The 23,932-nt window shown below is 54.4% G+C and overlaps 2 protein-coding genes across 5 annotated transcripts in view; both read left to right on the forward strand.

Moving 5' to 3' along the window:
- Window positions 1-9,401, forward strand: part of NOS1 (nitric oxide synthase 1) — a 102,421-nt gene extending 93,020 nt beyond the window's left edge. For all 3 annotated transcript variants that reach the window (XM_070399428.1, XM_070399425.1, XM_070399427.1), the window contains 5 exons: window positions 1,507-1,628; window positions 2,728-2,876; window positions 3,879-4,073; window positions 4,548-4,669; window positions 5,605-9,401. In XM_070399428.1, coding sequence (XP_070255529.1) covers window positions 1,507-1,628; window positions 2,728-2,876; window positions 3,879-4,073; window positions 4,548-4,669; window positions 5,605-5,620 — 604 coding nt within the window. In that variant the 3' untranslated portion in view covers window positions 5,621-9,401. The remainder of the gene's footprint in view (window positions 1-1,506; window positions 1,629-2,727; window positions 2,877-3,878; window positions 4,074-4,547; window positions 4,670-5,604) is intronic.
- An 11,963-nt stretch (window positions 9,402-21,364) lies between these two features.
- FBXO21 (F-box protein 21) overlaps window positions 21,365-23,932 on the forward strand; it is a 34,480-nt gene continuing 31,912 nt past the window's right edge. For both annotated transcript variants that reach the window (XM_070400075.1, XM_070400076.1), the window contains exons 1-2: window positions 21,365-21,610; window positions 22,427-22,562. In XM_070400075.1, coding sequence (XP_070256176.1) covers window positions 21,375-21,610; window positions 22,427-22,562 — 372 coding nt within the window. In that variant the 5' untranslated portion in view covers window positions 21,365-21,374. The remainder of the gene's footprint in view (window positions 21,611-22,426; window positions 22,563-23,932) is intronic.

Below are 23,932 nucleotides of genomic sequence, written 5' to 3' on the forward strand. Positions count from 1 at the left end.
GCAGGCTCGGCCTCCACGGCGTTTGCAGACCAGGGGAGGCTCTGTCCAAATTCTAGAGGACACCCCGCTGTCCCCAGTTTCTTAGAAACAGGATCCAAACATCTCTCACCACCATCAATCAGAGCCTTCTCCCAACTCCATTGTAAAGGACATTCCTGCCTGTGATTCCAGTACCGCCTTGTGCACTTAAAAATCTGTTAAGAGGGTAGATTTCATGCTAAGTGTTCTTATCACAATCAGTCAACCAAATAAAAAATATTACTTTAAAAAAATTTACCAACAAAGGACATGCCTGAGCTTAGGCCCAATGTAAGGGTCTGCTTTGTCAATAACTTCTCTCCCTGAACAGTGGCCTTGGCCCGCCACTTTTCTCGGCTGTTGATGGGATGGTCCCCATACCTTCTGGGTGCTTCAGAAACAGAGTCCCAGCCCTGGCCGGTTTGGCTCAGTGGATGGAGCGTCGGCCTGTGGACTTGATTCCAGTCAAGGGCACGTACCTCGGTTGCAGATTCCTTCCCTGGCCCTGGTCGGGGCCTATGCAGGAGGCAACCAATCGCTGTGTTTCTGTCTCCCACTTCCTTACACTCCCTCTAAAAATCAATGGGAAAATATCCTCAGGTGAAGATTGAGAGAGAGAGAGAGAGAGAGAGAGGGAGAGAAATAGAATCCTAGCCCAGACTGACTGACCCCCTCAGAAACCTGCACCCCTTTTAACACCCCCAGGTGATGCTTGTGTCCCCTGGAGTCGGTGGCTCCCTGGTAATAGGAGCTCTCATGGGAGGTGAAATCAGCGATTCTCAATGGGGGTAAGGGGTAGGGGGTGGGGGGCGTTATATTTGGTGATTCTGGAGATGTCTTTGGCTGTCACTGCTGGAGCGTGTTCCTGGAATTTAGAGGGTGGCGGCCGGGGAGCTGCTCAATAGCCTCCCATGCGCAGGATGGTCCCACCACAGGGAAGTATGCACCCCCGAATGTCAGTAGAGCTAAGGTAGGAAACCCCACTGCCCTTTGTGGCTCAGCAACGGGGCTCATTGGGAAATGGAGGGATAGGCAGACTGGGGACTCCCCCAATCTGTGGGACCTCCCACCCTGACGGGGGCACCTGGCCAGGCCGAAGAGCTGCAGGTCCTGCTGTTTTCTACCCAGGATGGCCCTGGTCTCCCTAAGACCCAACTGTTCTTTGTTGTTAGTCCTCGCCCAAGGATATTTTTTTCCATTGATTTTTAAGAGCGTGAAAGAGAGAGGGGAGAGAGAGAGACACACACACACATACACACACACACACACAAACACCACACACACACACTGATTGGTTGCCTCCCACACTCGCCACGACCAGGGTCGGGGACCAAACCTGCAACCCAGGTACTTGACCAGGACTTGAACCCATGATCCTTCGGTGTGCGTGCCGGCGCTCTAACCACCGAGCACACTGGCCAGGGTGACCCAGCTATTCTTCGTCACAGTTGACCCAGCGAGCCTTCTGACCTCCTCTTCCTTGTCCAGAGCGCCCGGCTTCCACCTGCCCCGAAACCCCCAAGTGCCCTGCATCCTGATCGGCCCGGGCACCGGCATCGCCCCTTTCCGAAGCTTCTGGCAGCAGCGGCAGTTTGATATCCAGCACAAAGGTGGGTCCTGGCCCAGTAGCCACGGGGTGACCGTTATCTCTCCAGAGCCTCGCCGCCCGGGGGGGGCTGGGCAGCATCGCTCCGACCCGACCCCTCGTGCCATTCCCAGGACCTGCCCGAACGAATCTTCCCCTCGGCTTATGCTTGGGCCCGAAAGCCCCATCTCTTGGGTGGTTAAGATCGGACCCTCCTTACAATTCAGCCCTGGAGGGTAAACAGGAAGCCTTCTCAAGTGGCGTGTTGATGGGATTCCTCAGAGGAGAGAGCCACAGTGTTGGCATCAGACAGGGATTTAATGAGCATCTGGTAAATGCCGAACACTGCAGTAGGCGCTGGAGGCATACCAGTGACCAAGACAGAAACGACTTGGAAAAAAACCCGCGCCTGTGGAACTGTCGCTCGGGTAGAATAGCTAACATGTGTACTGTATTCGCCTTCTACCAGGCACTGTTCTGGGGTCTGACATTCGTGTCTAACAATAACCCTATCAGGCAGTTGCTGCTGTTGTTCCTGTTCCGTACGTGGGGGAAACGGAGACAGAGAAAGTTAAGCAAGTTGCTTGTTGTCAGACAGAGCTGGGGTTGGAACCCAGGCTGTGTAGCTCCAAAGTCTGGGGTCTTAGCCCCTCCCCCGGGGTCAGGAGGGAAGATTGAGACTCAGAGAAGGGAGGCTTGCCAAAGTCTGAGCGCACTTCACCTACCTCCGTGTGTGTGTGTGTGTGTGTGTGTGTCTGTCCTGCCCCTGTGTTCATGTCCCTCTAGCTCAGCGGTTCTCAACCTGTGGGTCACGACCCCTTTGGGGGTAAAACGACCCTTTCACAGGGGTCGCCTAAGACCATCGGAAAACACATATATAATTACATATTGTTTTTGTGATTAATCACTATGCTTTAATTACGTTCAATTTGTAACAATGAGATTGGGGGTCACCACAACATGAGGAACTGTATGAAAGGGTCGCAGCATTAGGAAGGTTGAGAACCGCTGCTCTAGCTCCATGGCACCCGCTGGGGTTCCCAGTACCCCCCACCCCGGCACCACCAGTCACCCCCCCCAATCAGGCACCAGGCGGTCGGTGACATGAGGTCTTCTGGTCCCAGGAATGAGTCCCTGCCCCATGATCCTGGTCTTCGGGTGCCGGCAGTCCAAGGTGGACCACATCTACAGGGAGGAGACCCTGCAGGCCCGGAGCGCGGGGGTCTTCAGAGAACTGTACACGGCCTACTCCCGGGAGCCCGACAGACCAAAGGTGACCCTGCTCCGTCCCGGCCCCACCCCGGCCGGGAAAAACGTTTTGATGTGCATTGTAAAAAAATATTTGATAGCCCAGAAGAGACCCTACCAGTCCAAATAGAAAGGGCCCCAGGCCTGGAGCATGCTCCTGCAGGGTCTGAGGTAGGCCTGGGGGAGGGGGGTCCCGGGAAGGAGGCTAGGACAGCTGGGGTGAGGGGGAAACTCAGAGAGTCTGGCCGTGGCCATTTGACAGCTGCTGTAGAAATACATCAACATCAGGACAGCAAGCCAGGTGGACAGCTGGATGTCAGCCTCGGCCAAGGGGAGTTTCCTGGGCCAGAGGCATCGGAACAGCCTGTAGCAAACCCCCGGGGCCCCCTCCCATCCCCTCAGCCCACTTCCTGCTCCAGCTACAGCAGCTGGCTTTGCACAGATGCGGCCTGGCAGCCCTCACCTATCCCCACCTCTTGCTGTCCGCCTGGGCTGCTCTGTCAGCATAGGACACCTGTAAGAACCCCACTCCTGCCAGGCCACTGTGGCTCAGGGGTTGAGCATCGACCTGTGAACCAGGAGGTCACGGTTCGATTCTAGTCAGGGCACATGCCCGGGTTGCGGGCTCGATCCCCAGTAGGGGGTGTGCAGGAGGCAGCTGATCAATGATTCTCTCATCATTGATGCTTCTGTCTCTCACTCTTTCTGCCTTCCTCTCTAAAATCAATAAACAATATATATATTTTTAAAAAACCTGCTCTGGCAAGTATATGGCGTCCACACCCTATGGGGGACCCCTGATGGTTGGAGAGAGGAGCAGGTAGACAATGCTCCCCTTGAATGCCGCTCCAGGAGAAGTTCTGGGGCCTCCGCAGAGCGAAGTGCAAAGTGGGGAACCACTCCTTTCCGCAGCCTCTGGTGGGCTGTCCTCCCAGCCTCACTCCCGAGACCCCAGAGATCACCCCCTGCCCGCAGCCCCCACGTCGGCTCTGCTCCCCGGGGCTCACGCAGCCCCTGCTCCCCACAGAAGTACGTGCAGGACATCCTGCAGGAGAAGCTGGCGGAACCGCTGTACCAGGCCCTGAAGGAGCAGGGGGGCCACATCTATGTGTGCGGGGACGTCACCATGGCCGCCGACGTCCTCAAGGCCATCCAGCGCATCATGGCGCAGCAGGGGAAGCTCTCAGTGGAGGACGCGGGCGTGTTCATCAGCCGGCTGAGGGTGAGTGGCGGCCAGCCTCCCGCTTCCCGGCATCCGGGGTCCTGTCTCGATGCCTGGGGAGCCATCACGACATCCCTGCTCCCACTTGGCCCTCTCTGGCTAGGGTAGAGGATGGGGGTGTACCAGCCCCCCGCGGAGAGAGGAGGAAGGAGGGCAGCGTGCAGGGAGCAGGTGGGATGTGGCTGGGGCTGTGGTGTGGCGGCGGCAGCGGGCAGGTCACGGGGAGAGGGCAGGGGGTGCGGAGGCTCCCGTTGACCTCCCCTCCTGTCCTCGGGATCCACAGAGCAGCAGCCTGTTCCTGGACAGACCCAGGGTGCTCACTGTGGTCTGGGCTGGGGAGACCAAGGGCACGCCCGGGGGCGCTGGAGTGCCGTGTTTCTTTCGGGAGAGTTCATCCTGGGTGTCCGCGTGCCCGCCCTCTCCGTGCCCGGGGCTGGGCTCTGAGGGCTGTTCCCTGACTGTTTCCGTCCCCAGGATGACAACCGCTACCATGAGGACATCTTCGGGGTCACCCTGCGAACGTACGAAGTGACCAACCGCCTTAGGTCTGAATCCTCGATCGCCTTCATTGAGGAGAGCAAAAAGGACACGGACGAGTAAGCTGGCCCCGTCCCGCGGGCGAGGGGTGGCAGCGCCCTCCCTCTGGTCCTGGTGGGCAGGGGCGTCTGACCTCAGGAACGGGGCCTTCCCCCCGAGGGGTCCCTGAGACGCCGCAGCAGTGCCTGGGAGGAGTTAGAAACGCACCCTCCAGGCCCAGGCCTGCAGAGCCTAGGCCTCGGGGTACAGTGGGTCCTGTGGGAGACTCTGGGCCCTCAAGTGTGGGAACCCCAGCTTCCGCCTGGGGCGCCCCCTAGTGGAACGACGGCTCAGGGTTCTGCAACGTTGTCTTGGGGTTCACACCACCACGTCTCTCACCCCCCAGAATTGCTGGGAACGCTCTCATTGATGCAGATTCCAAGTGGCATTATTTTGACAGCTTCACGCCTCCCTTAGAAATGGTTGGGAACAGTCTGGGGCACCCGAGGCCGGGATTGAGTCTCCCTGTTTGCGGCCGACCGCAGTGCCATGACACGCCAGCCTGAGTGTCATCTCACGCCCCCCCTCCCCCGCCCCGGAACGCCTCGCCACCCCCCGCCCTGGGCCCTGGAACTGCGGTGGCAGTGGAGCCGTCGCGTTTAGAGTGGCAGAGGGCCCACGCTCCGGCTCTCACATACCCTCGTGGACTTCCCCTGACCAGCCGGCCGTCTCGAAAACACACTCGTGTGTCCAGGAGGCTCACGTTACTGCTGTGACCATCGCACTCCTGGGACTGTCACTGAGCCCCTTACATGTCCCTCCTCCTGGCCGGTGTGTTGGGAGCCAGCGCTCACCCATTCGTTCGGTCGTTCCTTGCAGGTCCCAGCTGGGTGCCAGGTGCAGGCAGAGAGAGCAAGGCAGGCCCGTGCGGAGTGTAGGTGGCCGTCCCCGTGTCCCTAAGCTCACAGCGGCCTGGCGAGGCGGCGCTAACTCCTCCTCACTTCTTCTCCCGCAGGGTCTTTAGCTCCTAACCGGATGCTCTTGCCCCGACGGACGGCAGGGGTCTGCCCATGCGCTGCGGCAGGGGTGGCGGCAGGTTCCCTAAGCGTGGACACCAATGAACCTTTCCCACGGGACCCGCGCGGCCCCGCTCTGCCTCGTCCTGTCGCCGCCTGTCCTGGCTTTCCTCCCCGGGTCCTCGCCTCTCCGTGCGTCCTTGGCCTCCTGGGGTTTCCTCCTGAGTCTTCCTGCTGCGATGCGACGCCTTTATGCTCCTCGGCGGCTCTGACAGCACTGCCCCCCTCTCCTGACAAGGACAAGTCCACGCTCGTGGAGGCCCTGGGACGTGGGGCGCTCGAGGCGGGCTTGTTTTCGGGGGTTCCCCTGGGAGAGGCGCAGGGATCACACGGAAGAGTCTTCTGAGCCCGTCTCCCAGCGCTGAAGCCCCACCTTATTACCTTGTACGGGATGACGTCTGGTCGTGCGTGTGATGGGCCTGGGTCTCCGTCAGGCCTCTTGCCCACGTGAGCGCGTTGCCTGCAGACCCCGGGGCCCAAGAACCACGGCCCAGCCTGCGTTGGCTGCTCACGCGTCCTGCACTGAGGGACTGCGCCCGGGTCCCTGTAACACTTGGGAGCACCCTAATGGTCCCAGAAATAGAGGGTCCGGGCACGGAGAGGGCATGTGAGGATTTAGGGGGAAATGTCCAAGGAAAGGGGAATCAGAGGACGAGATGCACTTAGGTTCTTGCACCAGGAGGGCGCCCTGGCTGGGAAACTCACCCATCTATTGGATTGGGCAACCCTCCCCCAGCCCGCCCACCCCAGGCCCTCCCAGAGCAAACCCCTCACCCCCACGAGGCCAGAAGTGAGGCTGTCCAAGGGAACGGGCTGCAAATAGGAATCTTCTCATATCGGCCACCCCCTGACTTTGGACAAGTCTCTGGTCCTCGGGTTCCCCTTGCTGTAATGTTATAAAGCTAAGAAGTATGAATGGATGCAACTTTGAAGTTGTGAAGACTGGAAACAATATTAAGGAACAGTGTCATCGTTCTGCGTTTATTCCCCCAAATAGGGCTGCTGCTGCACACTCGGCGGGAAAATCCCGGAAGCCAGTCGGGCGGATCAGGTTGGGCAGGAGCACCGTGTGGCTCCTCTGCAGGCCCACAGCCCAGGGTGGGAAGGGCCTGGCCTCCGTGCTGTAGGCCTCCTACAAGGCATCCCCCACACGTTTAACCTGCTAAAATGACGGCGACAAATAAATTGTCCTCGGCAGATTTCTCTTTAAATGGGCAGCAGAGTCGTTAGCAGGAATCAGCGCTGGAACAAGTTCTCCCTGGCAGGCAAGCCGCGGCGTTGACCCTCTCAGAGTCAACGTCATGGGAGGCAGGGAAGCGCTACAGATCAATGCAGGCAGCACCCACCAGAGAGCCGAAAAGTCCCAGTGCCCACCCCCACCCCCCCAGGGCCTGGCTCCGGGTCTGCTCTGGGCTGGGCGCCCAGGGTTGGGAGGGAAGCATTCGGCCAGGCCCATCCTTCTGTTGGGTTTGGTCACAGGAAGACAGCCCAATGGGCATTTCTTTCTTGATGCTCCGTGTGTGTTTGGGGGGTGGGGGGGGAGTTACCAGAGAGAAAGTGCCCTGGCCTCTTTGGAAAGGCCTGTGGATGGGGGTGCCAAAGAGGTGTTGGGGAAGACACCCTCCAAGACGCTTCAAGTCAAAGGGCAAATTATATCTCGTCTTTGTCCACCCTCCCTGGGAGCTCCCACTGGTGCCCCGTCCCCTGGGACAGAGCTGTGACCTCCCCGCCTTCCTTGAGTCCTGTTTGCTCCTGCTCAGACTTCCAAGGGCATCGAGACCAAACGCTCAGCATGCTCCCCAACCCTTTCCAACCTGGAGGGAAGCCCCTCGTAAAGCCCGGCTCTCCTGCAAACACGATTCTGTCTCCTAGCAGCTTTCTTTCCAACCCCCTGAGCTTTTTGGAGGTACCGCCTGCGATGTCACTAGCTCCCCGGGGAATGTGTCCAACCTCCGTCAAATCAAGCTTTATGCACGAATGCTTTTCCGTCGCCGAATAAAGACTTGTGAGCACTCTGTGCCAGGCGCCTTCCTCCTCTCTCTATCCGCGTCACGTCCGTGGAGAAGCAGGCAGGCAGAGGGAAACGTCCTCTAGTTTTATCAGGGAGGCCAGAGAAATGATTACATAGCCAGGATTCATCTTTCTTCCCGGAAGGGTTTTTTCCTTTTTAAGTAAACGCCTTGCCACCGCAACGCAGCTGCTTCCCAGCTCCTGGCTCGACGGGAGACTAGACTGATGTGTTTCTCTCCTTTGTCGGAATCCCTGACACCAAAAGCCTGGCTGTAATGAGCCTTTCAAGGGATGGAGAGGGAGTCCTCGAGGGTTTAGCTCTGATCCAGGGTGTGTAAGTGCTGCCCTCTTGTGGCGGGTTTTCGCTCGGTCCCAGTAACCAAAAATTTGGTTTAGCAAGAGGTGAGCCAAAGTAGGGTTGGCTGGGCACTTGGGGGGTCACCCAGTTTACAGACCTTCGATTTCCCTCTCCCCAGTGAGTTGGCCTGCAGTCACTGCAACCCCGTTTAAACAAAAGCTCTAAACAGAAGTGAGTTTGGCGGGAGGAATGGGTCATCCCTGAACAGCCACGCTCTCCAGTCATTACTCAGAATCTAGTTCCCGCGCCTTGGTTTCTGTGGAGTGAGACCCCCGGTAGCTTTCTTTGGGGGGAGAAGGCGTCAGACCCACCTACATGGACTCTTGGAAGCTGGCCTGAGTTCATGCGGCCCGGTAGAGCTTGCCCTCTTGTTTTTAGCTGGCCGTGTTTACTTGTAGATTTCCTCTCCACCGCCTGTGTCTCCACTTGAGCCCCTGCTCCTGCAGACGGCTGTGGGCTGGCGGATTCCTCACCTTTCTGAGGCTGCATAGTCACCTGTAGGACAAGGTGGATTACCTGAGATACTGCCGCTAAGATGCCCGGTTATAGTACCTGACCCACTGGGAGCGATCACGTTTTATTTTTTCACTTAATCTATAGCATTCTTGCTTCTCCAGAATGCAGAAGGCGTGGTACGGTGTACAGAGCAAAACACAGTTCCCCTTTTATAGGCGGTAGAATCAGAATGCAGAGGCACGACTCTTAGAATCAACATAAATGTCTGGGGTTCCAGAAGTGGGTGGATTCCACCAGCAGGTTTGGGAGACACGTGTGCCACAGAGTAGGAAGGGTGAGAGCAAAGCCAAGGACCGGGGTGGAGCATAGAGGGTACGTGGGGGATGGTGTCAGAGGTACCCAGCTTTGAAAGGCTGCGGAGGGTCGGAATGGCAAGAGACACGCTGGGAAGATGGGCAGGGACCAGGCGGTGGGGAGGGGTGAGTGGCATGTTAAGGAATTTTGACTTTATTTGATAGGCAATGGGGAGTCCTTAAGATTTTTTTTAAAAGGGAAGAATAAGGTGGTGATTGGAGTTAAGCCTGGAAAAGAATGTTCTGGCTGCAGCACAGAGCTCGGAGGGCCGGCCGGTTGACCTCTGGGCAGGTGATTGCAGGAACAAAGGCTGGAACGAGGAAAGAAACAGATATGGAGATACAAGAGGTTCCAGGGGCTGAATCAACAGGACCTGGATACCCATCTGTCCTGAAAGATGAAAACAAGAAAGCCGAGATTCTGGCCTCTCAGCTGAGACGGGGCTCGGGAGATAACACAGGCCCCGGAGAAAGATGAGTTCGCGATGCGGACGTGACAGCCAGCTTCTCCCGGAGTCCACAGGGTCAGTCCTCCCCAGGGTCAGCCGGGCTCGGCCGCACGGAGAGAGCTGCGCCCCCCCCCCCCCCCCCCCCCCCCGGCCAGGAGACTGTGGCCTCTGAACAGAGGGCTTTCCTGCCAGACATGCTCTCAGCGGCCATCTGCTTGGGGCCCCAAAAAGTGGTCAGATTTGCCCTAAGTCCAAAACCTGTGAGATTTTCTGACCGAGATCATGGGGCACAGGGGTCCTGCCAGAACGGGCAACCCAGACGTCCGGCCCCTTCGCCCTGCAGCTCCGCCGTTTTCAGCCGGTTGTGTTTATTTGTATATTTCCACCCCCACTGCCTCTGTCTCCAGCACGTCACCGTGCCACCTTGTCCACAAAGCCTCTGTCTGAATCCACCCTTGAATGAGACGCCTGCAGGGGACCAGAAGAAAGCAGCACTCACCTGAGCGTCCCTACGACCTGACCTGTCCAGACTCCCTGCCTTCTCCCAGCCCTTGCCACGTCTCCTGCATCCAAATGCCCTGTTTGGCTCAAGAATGACAGGCCAGCAGCAGGGACGGCGGGAACCGTGATCTGACCGTCTGAGGGAGGGGCCCTGCCTCCCAAGGACGCAACCCAGACGGTTCCGATGAACTTGGCAGCTGACCCCTGCCCAGCTCTCCAGTCCCCACTGGTGGCAACGTGGCCCAGGAGGAAAAGCTGCCCCTCCCCACACACTGTTGCGTCTCAGGTGTGAGGACCTCGTGAGCACTCACGCCTGGGAAGCAGTCTGTCCCGGTGTCTTCTCTGGGCAGAGCGCGGCCTGGGGAGCGGTCAGGAGCACATGTGCCTCCGTGTGTTCGTGGGTCTGTTTTGTCCTGGAATCGCGGGGCAGCTCTGAATGGGGAGGCCGTGCCTGTCTGGTCCAAGCCCACCCTCAACCAGGTGGCCCTGTCAGGCAGCAGCAAATCTGCCTGGAGGTGCTGCTCTGCATAGTTTTCTAGAAAAAGACTCCAGGGCATCAGAGTGCCCAGATGGGGCTCCTGAGCTCTGGGAGACTCGGGTCTGTCAGCCTCGGCCCTGTGGGCCTTTGGGGCTGGAGGGTTCTTCGGTGGGGGGGGCTGTCCTGAGCATTGGAGGATGTTGAGCCAGTAGTCGCCCCCTCACCGTGACAACCGCATAGGTCAGTGATGGCGAACCTATGACACGCGTGTCAGAGGTGACAGGCGAACTCATTTTTTTGGTTGACTTTTCTTTGTTAAATGGCATTTAAATATATAAAATAAATATCAAAAATATAAATCTTTGTTTTACTATGGTTGCAAATATCAAAAAATTTCTATATGTGACACAGCACCAGAGTTAAGTTAGGGTTTTTCAAAATGCTGGCACGCCGAGCTCAAAAGGTTCGCCATCGCTGGCCTAGGTCTTCGGACATTACCCGATGTCCCAGGGCCAGCCGAGCGTTCCTCGGCCGGTGGTTTTGTTTCTACTGCCTGCTGCCCCACCGAGACTGGAAGGGTGTGGAGGGGGAATGAAAAGATAGGGTTTCACAAACTCCCGCCCAAGCCAGAAGGATGACAGTTCCGTTTCCATAACAGGCTGTGAGCTGGGCATCGTTCCGATGAAGACGCTCAGAGGCCCAGTGCCCTCCGTGCCCGGCCTCCTGCCTCCACCCTGTTCTCCACGTGGCTGTGTTGTCCTTGTGATTGTAAGACCCACTCTGGGTTCGGCAGTGATTTCCCGGAAGGCTGAGCGAGAGCGGTCGGTCGGTCGGTCGGTTGGTCTGTCCCCGTGGGATTCCATTCTGGGGTTGGGAACTGGGCCGGTGGGCAGAGCAGTGTCTCATCTGACCACACACACCGTCAGGAACGCGGACTCCCCCTACCTCTGAGCTCTCGATGCTGCTATCTCCGCCAAGTGTCCCGTGCGCTCCGGCACCTTCCTCAGAGGACCGACGCCCGCCTCACGCTCTTTGCAAGGCCGTCCAGGCTGTGTTCACCCCATGCTCTTCCTCTGTATAGTTCTCATCTTCTAACTGGATGGAATTCAAGCAAAAATCTACTTACGCCTGTTTGCATTACGGTTAAAACATTAAAAAGCGGCCCTGACTTGGCTGACTGCTGTCTTTTGTGTGGTTTGCCTGGAATTTCTCATGTCGTCGCTCACTGTCACAGACCGGGGTCCCCGGAAGCCCACCCTCAGACAGAGGAGTCGGGAGGCTGATTGGGGAACCGTCTTGGCGAAGGGAAAAGAGGGGCGCGGAGGGGGCGACACAGACCAACAAGTTAGAGGAAAAGCAGGGGGTGCAGTATTGTCTCAACCAAAACTTCTGCCAGCCCGGCAGGGGATTCTGAAGGTGACCTTCAGGGTGAGATGCAGGTCGTAGGTGGAGCAAGAGGCAGCGCCTGGCCCCTGCAGAGTGCTTCGTTGATTAAAATAATGGCCAACAGTTATTAAGTCCTACCCTTCACCACGACACTCAGACATGTTAGCGTTGCTCTCCCCCAGTTTAAAACTTGGGAAACGGAGGCAGAAGGGGGTCGGCCAGCTTGAGCAAGGTCGGCATAGCCAGTAAATGTCACAGGCGGAGCTAGAACCCAGACTGTCCCATGCTAGAATCCGCATTCGTAACCACCATTTTGCTGCTCAGAGACCCAGACTATCCAGGTGCAAATCCCAGCTCCCCCGCTTCCTAGCTGTGTGACTTTGGATAAGTTAACAACCTCTCTGTACCTTCATTTCTTTACTGTAAAATAAAGATGATCGTTCCAAATTCACTGCGTTGAGATAAGATTAAATGCAGTAATATATGCAGCACAACCTGGGATGGAACGGAACGGAACAGAACAGCCATATGTTACAGAACAAAAGGAGTTCACCCACTGGGGCTAGCAGGGCCAAACACTAAACACAGAAAGATTGGCTATTTTACTACGAATGGGAAGCAAATTACTCCAGAGCCCGAACTTCCCCATGGCGTGGAGGCTACAGGGCAAAACCTCAAGACACGGTGGGTGAAGGGGTGAGGGCTGTGCTGGGAGCTGATGGGTCGGAGGTGGGAGGGCAGTAAGTCATTTCTTCAGTCCGGGGCACAGCTCTGAGGCCTGCTCTGGCGTCCCTCTGTCTGGTTTCGTCGGAAAGTAGCCAGGGGGTTGTTCCACCTTGGGGCTCAGGAGCTGAAAGATACCTCAGGTCAAGATGTTATCTGGAGCCTGCCGGAGGCTCGGGCCTTGTGATCTTCGGTCAGGGCCGGGCTCAGGGCTCCTGCTGCCTCAGGGGTTGCTGGTCATTCAGGGGAAAGGCTAGGTCTCCGATGGAGAGAGACACAGAGAGAGAGATGGTGTCTAGAGCTAGGATTTAAAGCTAAGTGTAGTCAAAGTCTTAAGGAGCCTTGGTTTCATACACACAAGTAAATAAACGAAGATGGTGTCTGGTTCCTCCCAGCTTTCTCAGCCCTTGTCGCTTATTGAACCCCAAGCAGCCCCATCTTGATGTCATTTGCCATTTGATGCTTGGGCGCTGGGTTTCTCGGGCCTCCTCAGCCCACCTGCCCTCAGAGGAGCCACCTGGCCCACCTACCCATTAGCTTTTGCTGGGAATAAGGTCTCACACCTGCTCACATTTTTAACCATCTCCCCTGTGTGATTCGTTCGCAGGCTCAGCTTCCGAGGTGGCTGGGGACAATTTAACATTGACATGCATCCTGCCTGGGGTGGCGTCTGTTGCCTGGCAACCATGTGAAAAATCCAAGTTTACACCCAAACAGAACCTTCCCAACCTCCAATCCAAAAGAAAAGGGGGTGGAAAACAAGGCGGGGGTTGGGCGGTAAACACAGGATTTTAAAATTTAATTTATTGGGGTGACATTGGTAGAGTTCTATGATACGTGATCTGTATATAGCATTGTGTCCCCACCACCCAAAGTCAAACCAGCTTCCATCACCATGTATTTGGTTCCCTGTACTACCCTCCCTCCTTCTGTAACCACCACACGGTTGTCCGTGTTGGTGAGTTTCAGTCTTATATACCACATGGATGGAATTAGATCAGTGGTTCTCAACCTTCTGGCCCTTCAAATACAGTTCCTCATGTTGTGACCCAACCATAAAATTATTTTCGTTGCTACTTCATAACTGTCATGTTGCTACTGTTATGAATCGTCATGTGAATATCTGATATGCAGGATGGTCTTAGGCGACCCCTGTGAAAGGGTCGTTCGACCGCCAAAGGGGTCGCGACCCACAGGTTGAGAACCGCTGAATTAGATGGTCCTCAGCTTTCACTGTCTGACTTCTTTCATTTAGCATCCTATTCTCAAGGTCCAAACAACCAAAGTGTCCTTCCGTAGGTGATTGGATAAAGGAGATGTGGTACATACACATGGACTACTACTCAGCCATAGAAAAGAGGAAACTGCCATTTGTGACAACATGGAGGGACAAAGGATCAGTAGAGAATATATTCAGCTTCACAGTCAGATACATAGTAAAAACGGACTTTTTTTTTCCTTTGGGCTCTTGGCAAAATCAGGGAACGTGTTTAGAGTCAGGTGGGTGGCTATAGACAGAGCCTAACCCACATCCCAAAAGGAAATGACTTTGACAAGGGCCTCTGGAGGAAAATGAGATTGGTAACCAAGTAACAGAAGATCGAAGCCAGAGGAATGAATAAGGTGATTTTTTAAAAATCTTTACACTAGACCTGGGGGCTGAGAAGGGACGGGTGGGTGGTTTCCCGGCTTCTCTGTAACTCTTTTCTCCGCTGGAACTCAGGTGAGTGTGGAGGTCGCTGTCTGAAGCCTGACCCAGTTGCTCCCTCATTGACTGTCTCCAAGAATTTTGAGATCTTCCAGGGTGATGCATTCTGCTCTCCACTTCGCTCCCTTCCTGGTCTGGGAGGGCTGTGACCCATAAAGAAACCAACGCAAGAGAGCCTCAGAGACAGCCTGTGAACTCAAGCTGTTGTGTCTGTGGCCTTAGTTAAGCCTTAGGCCCTGAGAAATCGAATCGGTTGTGTTAGGGCTTTAAAGAGTTGCTCATGGAAATGCAGTTATTCGCAGAAGAGCTGCCGGCAAAGTCTGCGGGGAGAGAGACACCTGCTTCTCTCCCCTCCCAGAGGCCACCATCGCCTTCCTTGAAAAACACACACTGCCCTCACGTTGCCCTTCCAGAAACATCTCTCTCATCCGGTCATGCCTTTGCTCGAAGGCATCCGGTGTCACCGGGTCAGAAGAGGAGGACCAACTCCCCCCACCGCCACTCCCCACCCCGGCCCCCAGCCAAGATTCAGTGCCTGCTCTGGCCACCAGCAGCTTCTCTATTTCTCTCCTTCCCCATGTCACACAAACCACCCCTGCTCCAGATTTGCCCCAGTAGTTAGTTCTAATCACGGCTTTCATTCTCAGCCGGCCTGGCCTTTGCTCCCGCCGCTCCCCCTCCCTGCAAAGCCCACCTCCTCCCTCACCTCAGCCGAGCCCATGTCTATGGTGATGTTCTGACCCAAACCCTGTCTTTCGGGGCTCTCTCCAACAATACTTTCTGCCTGCACCAGTCACTGGGCACCTCGGAAGACTTGCTATGCAGCAGTGATGTATGTGTGCCCTGTGACCTGCCTCTGGGGCAGTTACCTACTTGCCACAATAACGTTGAGCAGCAATGGAGCCATCTCCCTGGCTTAGGGCGTCATGCTGTGCAGGTGGGAGTCATGCGGCTGTGAGCCAAGGAATGTAGGCAGCCTGGAGCCTCCAGACGGAGCGCTGCTCTGCCGACACCTTTATTTCAGCCACGCAAGACCCTCTCGTGACTTCTGACATCCACAGCAGCTAAGTAATAAAGGTGTGTGATCGTAAGCCATTAGGCTGGGGTGATTCCTGCAAGCAACAATAGGAAACTAAAACCTGTATTAGCTTCTGATTGCCATGTTCGAGGGAAGGATCCATGTCCTTAGGTTGCTCAACGTCTAGAAGCTGCAGCATGTCCTGGTTTATGGCTCAGCACCATTCCAACCTGTTTCCAATGTCACAGCTCCCCTCTCTGACCCCTGACCGGTCTGTCCGGTGCTTGTAAGAACTCTGGTGATCACACCGGACCCACCCAAGTTTCCTAACTTAATCACGTCCGCCGTTACTTTTGCTATAAGGGGTAACCATGATATTGTGATCTATAAGGAGTACCTATTTGGTCTTCCCCCCACTTCTGGTAAAGAGCTCCTAATTCCCTAAGTGACCAGAGCAATAAAGGTGCCTTGTTATTCTTCACAAACCCTTTCAACCACTCCTGAGTTTATTTTAATGAGTGACTTATGGACAGCACCTGGCCATGGCGGCGAGTTGCCAGGGAACCGACCAGGTGATCAGAGGGTTGAACTCTTCGGTCCTGCCCCTTGACCTTGGGGCCGGCAGAGGGGCTGGAGGTTGCATCCTCAGTGGCCGGTGATTCATCAATCATGCCTTTATCACGAGGCCTCCATGAAAGAAGGAAGAGGGTTCAGAGAGCATCCGAGTTGGTGGCGGTGGGGAGGGACTGAGAGAGTAGGGCCCCTGGAGAGGGCGTGGAAGCTCTGGGCCCCTTCCCCAGGCCCCGCCCTGTGCATCTCTTCCATCCGGCTCTTCCTGAAATATGTCCTCTTATTATAAACCCATCATCTGGTAAGTCAGGTGTTTCTCTGAGTTCTGTGAGTCGCTCCCACAAATTAGCCGAACAGGAGGAGGAGATTGTGGGTGCCTCCAACCCGTAGCTGGTCCGTTGGAAGCACAGGGGACAACGTGGGCTTGCTATTGGCTACTGAAGGGGGTGGGCAGTCCTGTAGGACTGATCCCTTAACCCCTGGGCCTGTCTCCAGGTCATAGTGTCAGGTGGACCGTGTCAGAATGGAGTTGAATTGCAGGACACCTAGGCAGTGTCAAAGAATTGCTTGGTGGCGTCAGGAAAACCCCCCACATTATAGTAACACAAGACAAAAGTATGTTTACAGTTGCTCAGCTGGTGTGGCATCGACCTATGAACCAGGAGGTCACGGTGCAATCCGGTCAAGGCACATGCCCGAGTTGCCAGCTTAATCTCCAGTGGGAGCCCATGCAGGAGGCAGCTGATCAATGATTCTCTCTCATCATTGATGTTTCTATTTTTCCCTCTCCCTTCCTCCCTCTGAAATCAATGAAAACATTTTTTTTAAAAATAGGCTTAAGCTGTAATACAAATAAATAATACAACCAGTAATAAATAATCCTATATAATGAAAGGCTAATATGCAAATTGACTGAACAGCAGAACAACCAGTTGCTATGACAGACTGGTCAGTGCACTCCCACAGGGAGAGCACTGCTCAGCCAGAAGCCCTGAGCTGTGCTCACAGCCTCTCCCACCTCTGTGGCAGCGCTAAGGATGTCCGACTAAGCAGGCAGTTGGACATCCCCCGAGGGCTCCCGGACTGCAAGAGGGCGCAGGCTGGGCTGAGGGCCCCCCCCCCCCCCGCATGAATTTCGTGCACAGGGCCTCTAGTCTAGTAACAATAGAAGAATAAAGTCTTCTGTTTCGAGTACTCACAACTGTAAACCTACTTTTGCCCACCCCCGTGTATTCACAGGTTTTAGGGATTAGAACAGTGATGGCGAACCTTTTGAGCTCGGCGTGTCAGCATTTTGAAAAACTCTAACTCGACTCTGGTGCCGTGTCACATATAGAAATTTTTTGATATTTGCAACCATAGTAAAACAAAGACTTATATTTTTGATATTTATTTTATATATTTAAATGCCATTTAACAAAGAAAAATCAACCAAAAAAATGAGTTTGCGTGTCACCTCTGACATGCGTGTCATAGGTTCGCCATCACTGGATTAGAATATGAACATGCTTGGGGGCCATTATTCAGGCACTCTTCGCCCGCCCTCTGGCCCTCTGAGATTCTTGTCCACAACTCACATGCAAGGCACTTTTGGCTCAATTGATCTGCATTTAGAGGATTAATTCACACATTCAATAAAAATGTAATGAGGCCCTTTTGTGGGCACTGGAGATCAGCCAGGATTCCTTCGCACTCTCCTGGAAGGAGAGAAACCATCAGCTAGTTTTTGTTTTTTTAAGGAGGATGTTAGATGGTGATGAGTATTTTTGGAGAAGAACAAAGCAGGGCAGAGTGACAGAGTAAAGAGGGTGGTCAGGGAAGGCCTCGTCAATAAGGTGACTCTTGGGAGACTTGAGGATGGTGGGAGTGAGCCGCAAAGCGTGTCCCTGAAGGCGCTGGCGGGGGCTTAGTTGGACTGCAGACTGTCTCCATAGGACCAGGGGTGGGCAAACTTTTTGACTCGAGGGCCACAATGGGTTCTTAAACTGGACCGGAGGGCCGGAACAAAAGCATGGATGGAGTGTTTGTGTGAACTAATATAAATTCAAAGTAAACATCATTACATAAAAGGGTACGGTCTTTTTTTTTTTTTTAGTTTTATTCATTTCAAACAGGCCGGATCCAGCCCGCGGGCCGTAGTTTGCCCACGGCTGGGATAGACCCTCTCACATAGCCAGGACGTGCAATAAATACCATATTGGGTTCGCATTTTATAGACAGAGACCCATGGACCCTGGAGCTAAGGAAGCTAAACTTCAGGCCTCTCCCTTGCAAGACCCCACCCCAGGCGCCTTCTGTTCTCATCCTACACAAACGCTCTCCCGTTGACTTAGGACCCACAGCACCTAGGCCTGGCCGTGCTGGTGGGTGAACGCAGGAGTCAAGGGCACGCATATTACGGCAACTTGGGCATGTGGACTGAATGAAAAGAAGGGGTCCTAGGAGGGTGGGGGGCAGGGCCTGTGGTCAGCGGACGTGTGTTTCTGCAGGCACGGGTGTGAGCTGAGACCTAAAGGACCTGGGAAGCCAGCCCTCCAGGGGAATGCAAGTGGACCCCCAAAGTCCCTCGGGGTTGGGTGGAGGAAGAGCCTGGGAAGATGGACCAGAAGAGAGAGGATGTTTTTGTTTATTTGGAACTAAGGAAAGCTAGTGAGGATCCTGAGGGAATTGAAATGGTCTCTCTGGCTGGATTCTTGAGACCTTATGGGGCACGAATGTTTAAACTCCAGTCAAAGATCATCAGAGACACCCCATAGTCCTCGAGGGTGGGTTTCTGGGCTTGCCGCAGCGGGCGGGGCACCTGGCCACAACTGTGGAGGGCTGGGTCCATGGAAGCAGGAGGGGATTGCTCCAGGGCCGTGGTCGGCAAACCGCGGCTCACGAGCCACATGCGGCTCTTTGGCCCCTTCAGTGTGGCTCTTCCACAAAATACCATGTGTGGGCGTGCATGTACAGTGCAATTGAAACTTCGTGGCCCATGCACAGAAGTCGGTATTTTGTGGAAGAGCCACACTGAAGGGGCCAAAGAGCCGCATGTGGCTCATGAGCCGCGGTTTGCTGAGCCGCAGTTTGTTGACCACTGCTCTAGGGTTCTGGCTGGGTTAGTCGATTTCAGCAAGTGCTAGGGTAGTGAACAGCTGAATATGGCTGGCTGTTCAGCAAGAGGGTACCGTGGGGGAAACTTTAAAACAGAACTTTCCCTGTGGCCACAGGGCAAAGACAGCCATCCCTCCTCTCGTTCTTAGAGCATCTCCTGGGGAAATTCTGTGAGAGTCATTCCTGTCTTTGATGGGTGTGCAAACCTGTTTTGTGTGTGCTGTTATTTTAAATGTTGGTAAAACAGATATAACAGAAAATTTTCTACTTGACTGTTTTTAGGAATACAATTGAAGCCCCGGTCAGTTTGGCTCAGGCCTGCGGACTGAAAGGTCCCGGGTTCAATTCCAGTTGGGGGCAGGTGCCTCTGTTGCAGACGCCTCCGTTGCAGGCTCGATCTCAGGCCCTGGTCGGGGCCCATGCAGGAGGCGACCAATCGATGTTTCTCTCTCTGTGTCTCTCCCCATCCCTTCCACTCTCTCTAAAAATCAATGGAAAAATATCCTGGGTTGAGGACTAACCACAAAAGAATACAATGGAACGGCATTAAGGACATTCACAGTGTTGACTAGCAATCTCTCTCCAGACCTTCTCCACCTTCCTAAACAGAAACTGTGTCCCTATTAAGCAGTAACTCCCCATTCTTACCGCCCCGCCCCCGCCCCCAGCCTCTGACAACCTCGAATCTACATTGTCTCTATTTCCTATTCTAGATAATTCATGAAAATGGAATCATGCAATATTTGTCCTTTCCTGTTTGGCTTCTTTCACTCAGCATCATGTTTTCAAGGTTCAGCCACATTGTAGCCTGTATCAGTGCTCCATTCCTTTTTATGGCGGAATAATATCCCATTGTATGAATATACTACAGTTTACAGGTCTTAAATAAATAAGCCTCTTGCCAGTATGACAACCCAGGAAGTTTCTTTTTAAAATATATTTTTATTGATGAGAGAGAGAGAGAGAGAGAAACATCAATGATGAGAGAGAATCATTGATCGGCTGCCTCCTGCACACCCCACAATGGGAATTGAGCCTGCAACCCGGGCATGTGCCCCGACTGGGAATAGAGCTGTGACCTCCTGGTTCACAGGTTGACACTCAACCACTGAGCCACGCAGGCTGGGCAGGAATTTTTTTTTCTTTAAGGTCCTGGGAACCAGCTCCTTGAAATGAAATTTCTAGGCAGGTAATGTCTCTATGTCCCTGTATGTGGGAGTGCAGCCCCAGTGCCCTGTTCCAAACTATAATCACCTGCTTGTCATAAAAATGAGAAGCTGTATTATCCCTTGAGACAAGAGCAATTACATAGCACAGTGGGTACCCCAACTACCAAGTCAGCGTAGGCTGAGCTAGGCAAGTTATCATGAATCTCTAGAGCATGTGTGTAATGCAATGCTTGGCTGTGTTTAAAAAGGGTAGGATTTCTCTCTGCCTTTGTAACCTCGTTAGCAGATCACCTGTGATGTATATCACAGTCTAGTTTAATGCTTGTTCATAATAAAACTGTTCTTCTTTGGTAGAGTTGTGGTGAGGACTTACTGGATTGGCAGGAGCTTTTAATTCCCCCGCCACACACACACACACCCCCCACACACACAACATCTTAATCATCTTTGATCAGGAGAAAGAAAAACAGAAGGGCTGGGATGTCATTGATAAGAAAGCAATAGTCATTCATAAGAATGGCACCAATCATCTGTGCAGCTGTGGTGTCTGCCTTCCACCTAACATGTGGGAAACTGTCTATCAAGGTCTAAGTGTTATGGGAGCTGATGTTCACATTCTCAGGGCCAGGGCGGAGCTAGGATAACAGTTAGGAGCCACAGGGCAGACGTGGACTGGGACGGTGGCTGAGGAGACAGAGAGAAGGAGCCAGATCTGAGAAATATTAGGAGTGATCTTTTAGAAAAGTGCTTCTCTGTTCCCCGAACTGAAGCACAGAGAACTTAACCTCTGTTGGGCATTTGAACTTGGATAATGCCTCTGAGCCCATGTAAGATAAAATCCCAACCGTCTTCCAGGCCCTGCGGGACCTGTGTGTGGTGGTTGAAAACAATGCAGTAATAGTAATATCTATCCTATTTAATGTAATAGGGAGAGCTATTGTTATCCTCCCTTTATAGGTGAGAAAACCATAAGTAAAGTGCCTGGCACAGGATCCACGCAAGAATATCAAGTTTGTTATGAGTACAGCATACTCATTTAGAGCACGGTCAAGCCGAAGTCCAGCAGACCCGGATTAGAATCTAGGTAGGACAAGGGACCCCTCTTTATCTCCCTGAACCTGTTTCCCCAGCTGAAACTTGGGGGAAATAATTCACACGAAACATTCGAGGACGCACGTATAGGAAAGATGGGCATTATGATTCGCTGGTTCGCGGCTCCAAGGCCCACAGCCCAGTTATTTTCCAAAAACGCGTTTCTTTCCCTTTTGAGGGGCCGCAGTACTCCCCAGAGGCACGGGCACAGGGGGTGTGGCTACAGGCGTGGGCGGGGCGAGCCTTTGCCCCGCCCCCGGAGGCAGGCAGGTGGGCGGGGCGACATGGGGTTTCCCCAGAGCGCACGCGCGAGCGCGCAGCGGCCCCAGGTACTCGGACAAGATGGCGGCGGCAGTCGACAGCCCGATGGAGGTGGTGCAGGCGCTGCCGGAGGAGGTCGCGCCCGAGGCGGCGGGCCTCAGCTGCCTCGTCAACCTGCCAGGCGAACTGCTGGAGTACATCCTGTGCTGCGGCTCGCTGACGGCCACGGACATCAGCCGCGTCGCCAGCACCTGCCGGCGGCTGCGCGAACTCTGCCAGAGTAGCGGGAAGGTGTGGAAGGAGCAGTTCCGGGTGAGGTGAGCCCGCAGCCCGCCGCCGTCCGCGCCCGTGCTGCGCCCCCCGGGCCCCGGGCCCGGCCGGCCTGCGCCGCCGCCGCCCTCCCCGCACGCGCGCGCGGACCCCACCCCGGATGCCACCCCCGGAGCCCTCCCCCTGGACCGACAGACAAAGGCCGCCAGGCCGCCGGCCCCGCGGGGCCACGCCGCGCGGACCCTCCGGTGCCCCGATGGCGCATCGGGGAGCGCCCAGCGGCAGGGCCCTCGCCGACGAAGGGCGGCGGCCGCAGCGCGGCGGCTTTTGTGCCCGGCTCCGCGGAAATGTTGACGTGGGTCCGGGATGCTGTGGTCCGAGCAGCGCCGGGCGGTGCCGAGCGCGCGGATGGCGGGGAGGACCCGGGATCCGATCGGGATCCGATCCGGCCCCGGCGCACTCGCTGGATGACCTTGGGGTAGACGTCCCTAAGGGTTTTGAGCCTCATTCATCGGCTGCGGTGCTCGTTAGACCCGCCTTTGACGGCGGTTAGTAACGGAGACGACATGTCCAATACGCAAGGGCCCTGCTCTTCGGAGGCGCCCCATCCCTGTTAACTGTCCTCCCGCTACCACCGCCCCCACTTTATAGATGGGGAGCGGGGGGCAGCATTCATCCTTCGGGGCCAAGGTCACGCCTGCCACTCGGGGGGTTCGATCGAGGTCTGTCCGTCGCCATCCCCCCTCTGACCACTGAACCACCCGCGCCCCCTGTGTTCCAAGGCTGTCTTGCATTCCTGCCGCCCGCCCGCCCGCCCCTCAGCCTCGGGCACGCTGAGCGGGTGTTTGTCTCCTTGTCTGTAGGTGGCCTTCCCTTATGAAACACTACAGCCCCACCGACTACGTCAATTGGTTGGAAGAGTATAAAGTTCGGCAGAAAGCTGGGTTAGAGGCCCGGAAGATTGTAGCCTCCTTCTCCAAGAGGTTCTTTTCCGAGCACGTAAGGATCTGGGGACGCCGCGCCAAGCTTCTGCCTGGAGGGTGGGGGGTTGTGTGTGTGTGTGGCTCTGCAGGCATTAGCTCATCCAGCCTTCCTGCTATCTCCCCTTCCAGTGCTCTCACTGTCCCTTGCTCACCGAGAAGGCTGCTAGGGGCACTGTGTCCGCTTCCTCCGTCCAGCAGCATGCAGCCATTTGTCCTGCCAGCTTTACTTTTCTATAGCCAGAGAGAGAGGAGGGAGGGACCAGCAAGCAGCACAATGTAGAGGGAATGCAGATCAGCCTTAGTTCTCTACCAGTGGGTTAACCATGTTTTGTGGCGGGGGGTGGGGGTGGGGGGGTTGGTTTTTGTTTGTTTTTTGCAACCTCCACCTGACTTGGGGGAATCATCAAAAATTGAGCACTACAAACTTCACCCAATTGTTTGCCCAAAAGGGTTGGCGAAATGAATATGGTTCTTCTCTCTGGCTTTGCAGGTTCTAAACCAGCCGTGGGCAAACTACGGCCCTCGGCCCGTTTGAAATGAATAAAACTAAAAAAAAAAAAAGACCGTACCCTTTTATGTAATGATGTTTACTTTGAATTTATATTAGTTCACACAAACACTCCATCCATGCTTTTGTTCGGCCCTCCGGTCCAGTTTAAGAACCCATTGTGGCCCTCGAGTCAAAAAGTTTGCCCACACCTGTTCTAACCAATGGTGAACTGATTGTTTTTTAAGCCAACAGGATTAAAAGCTGTCTGTAAATCAGAATGATTACTCCCTCAAGTAAATTGTCTTGCATCATGATCTCTGAAAAGTTTTCTCTTATATCTTGCTGAAATGCATTTTTTGTTATTGTTGCTTTTGTTTTCCCTTCCATAAAGCATTCATAGAAGTTTCTGTATCAGGTCCTGATTCTTAACTTTTTGTCACTCTGGAAAGTAGTCCACACTAATCCTTTAAATGTACTTCTGGTGGGATGGGGGTGGGAGGGCTAGAAGTACAGCCAGTCTGATTTATTTTACTATCCTGGTTTCCTGCAGATTAATTCCTATTTTCTAATTTTAATTACTGCTACTTAATGAAGTTCATACATTTGAAATGTTTTCAAGGCTCTTTAAGTTTTGAAAAGGAAAGTTCAAATTTTGAACTTATTCGCCTATGGGGAATACAACTGGATATTCCCTAATGTCATTCATTTCTATAAATAAATGATTATTAATTTTAGAATGGACAAAATTCATGTTCCATTTTGGATAAGGCATGCCCTGGCTAAACGGATTCAGAATCACAGATTTTAGGTGCTTGTTTAAAAGTGTTTGCACACACATGTATTTCATGCGCTTGGTCATGAGCAACTAATTTGCGACCTCTGCTGCTAGTCCAGCT

This window comes from Myotis yumanensis, unplaced genomic scaffold (assembly GCF_028538775.1).
Source record: "Myotis yumanensis isolate MYYU_CA2020_CCGP unplaced genomic scaffold, mMyoYum1.0.hap1 SCAF_19, whole genome shotgun sequence".
In the NCBI taxonomy this organism is placed as follows: domain Eukaryota; kingdom Metazoa; phylum Chordata; class Mammalia; order Chiroptera; family Vespertilionidae; genus Myotis; species Myotis yumanensis.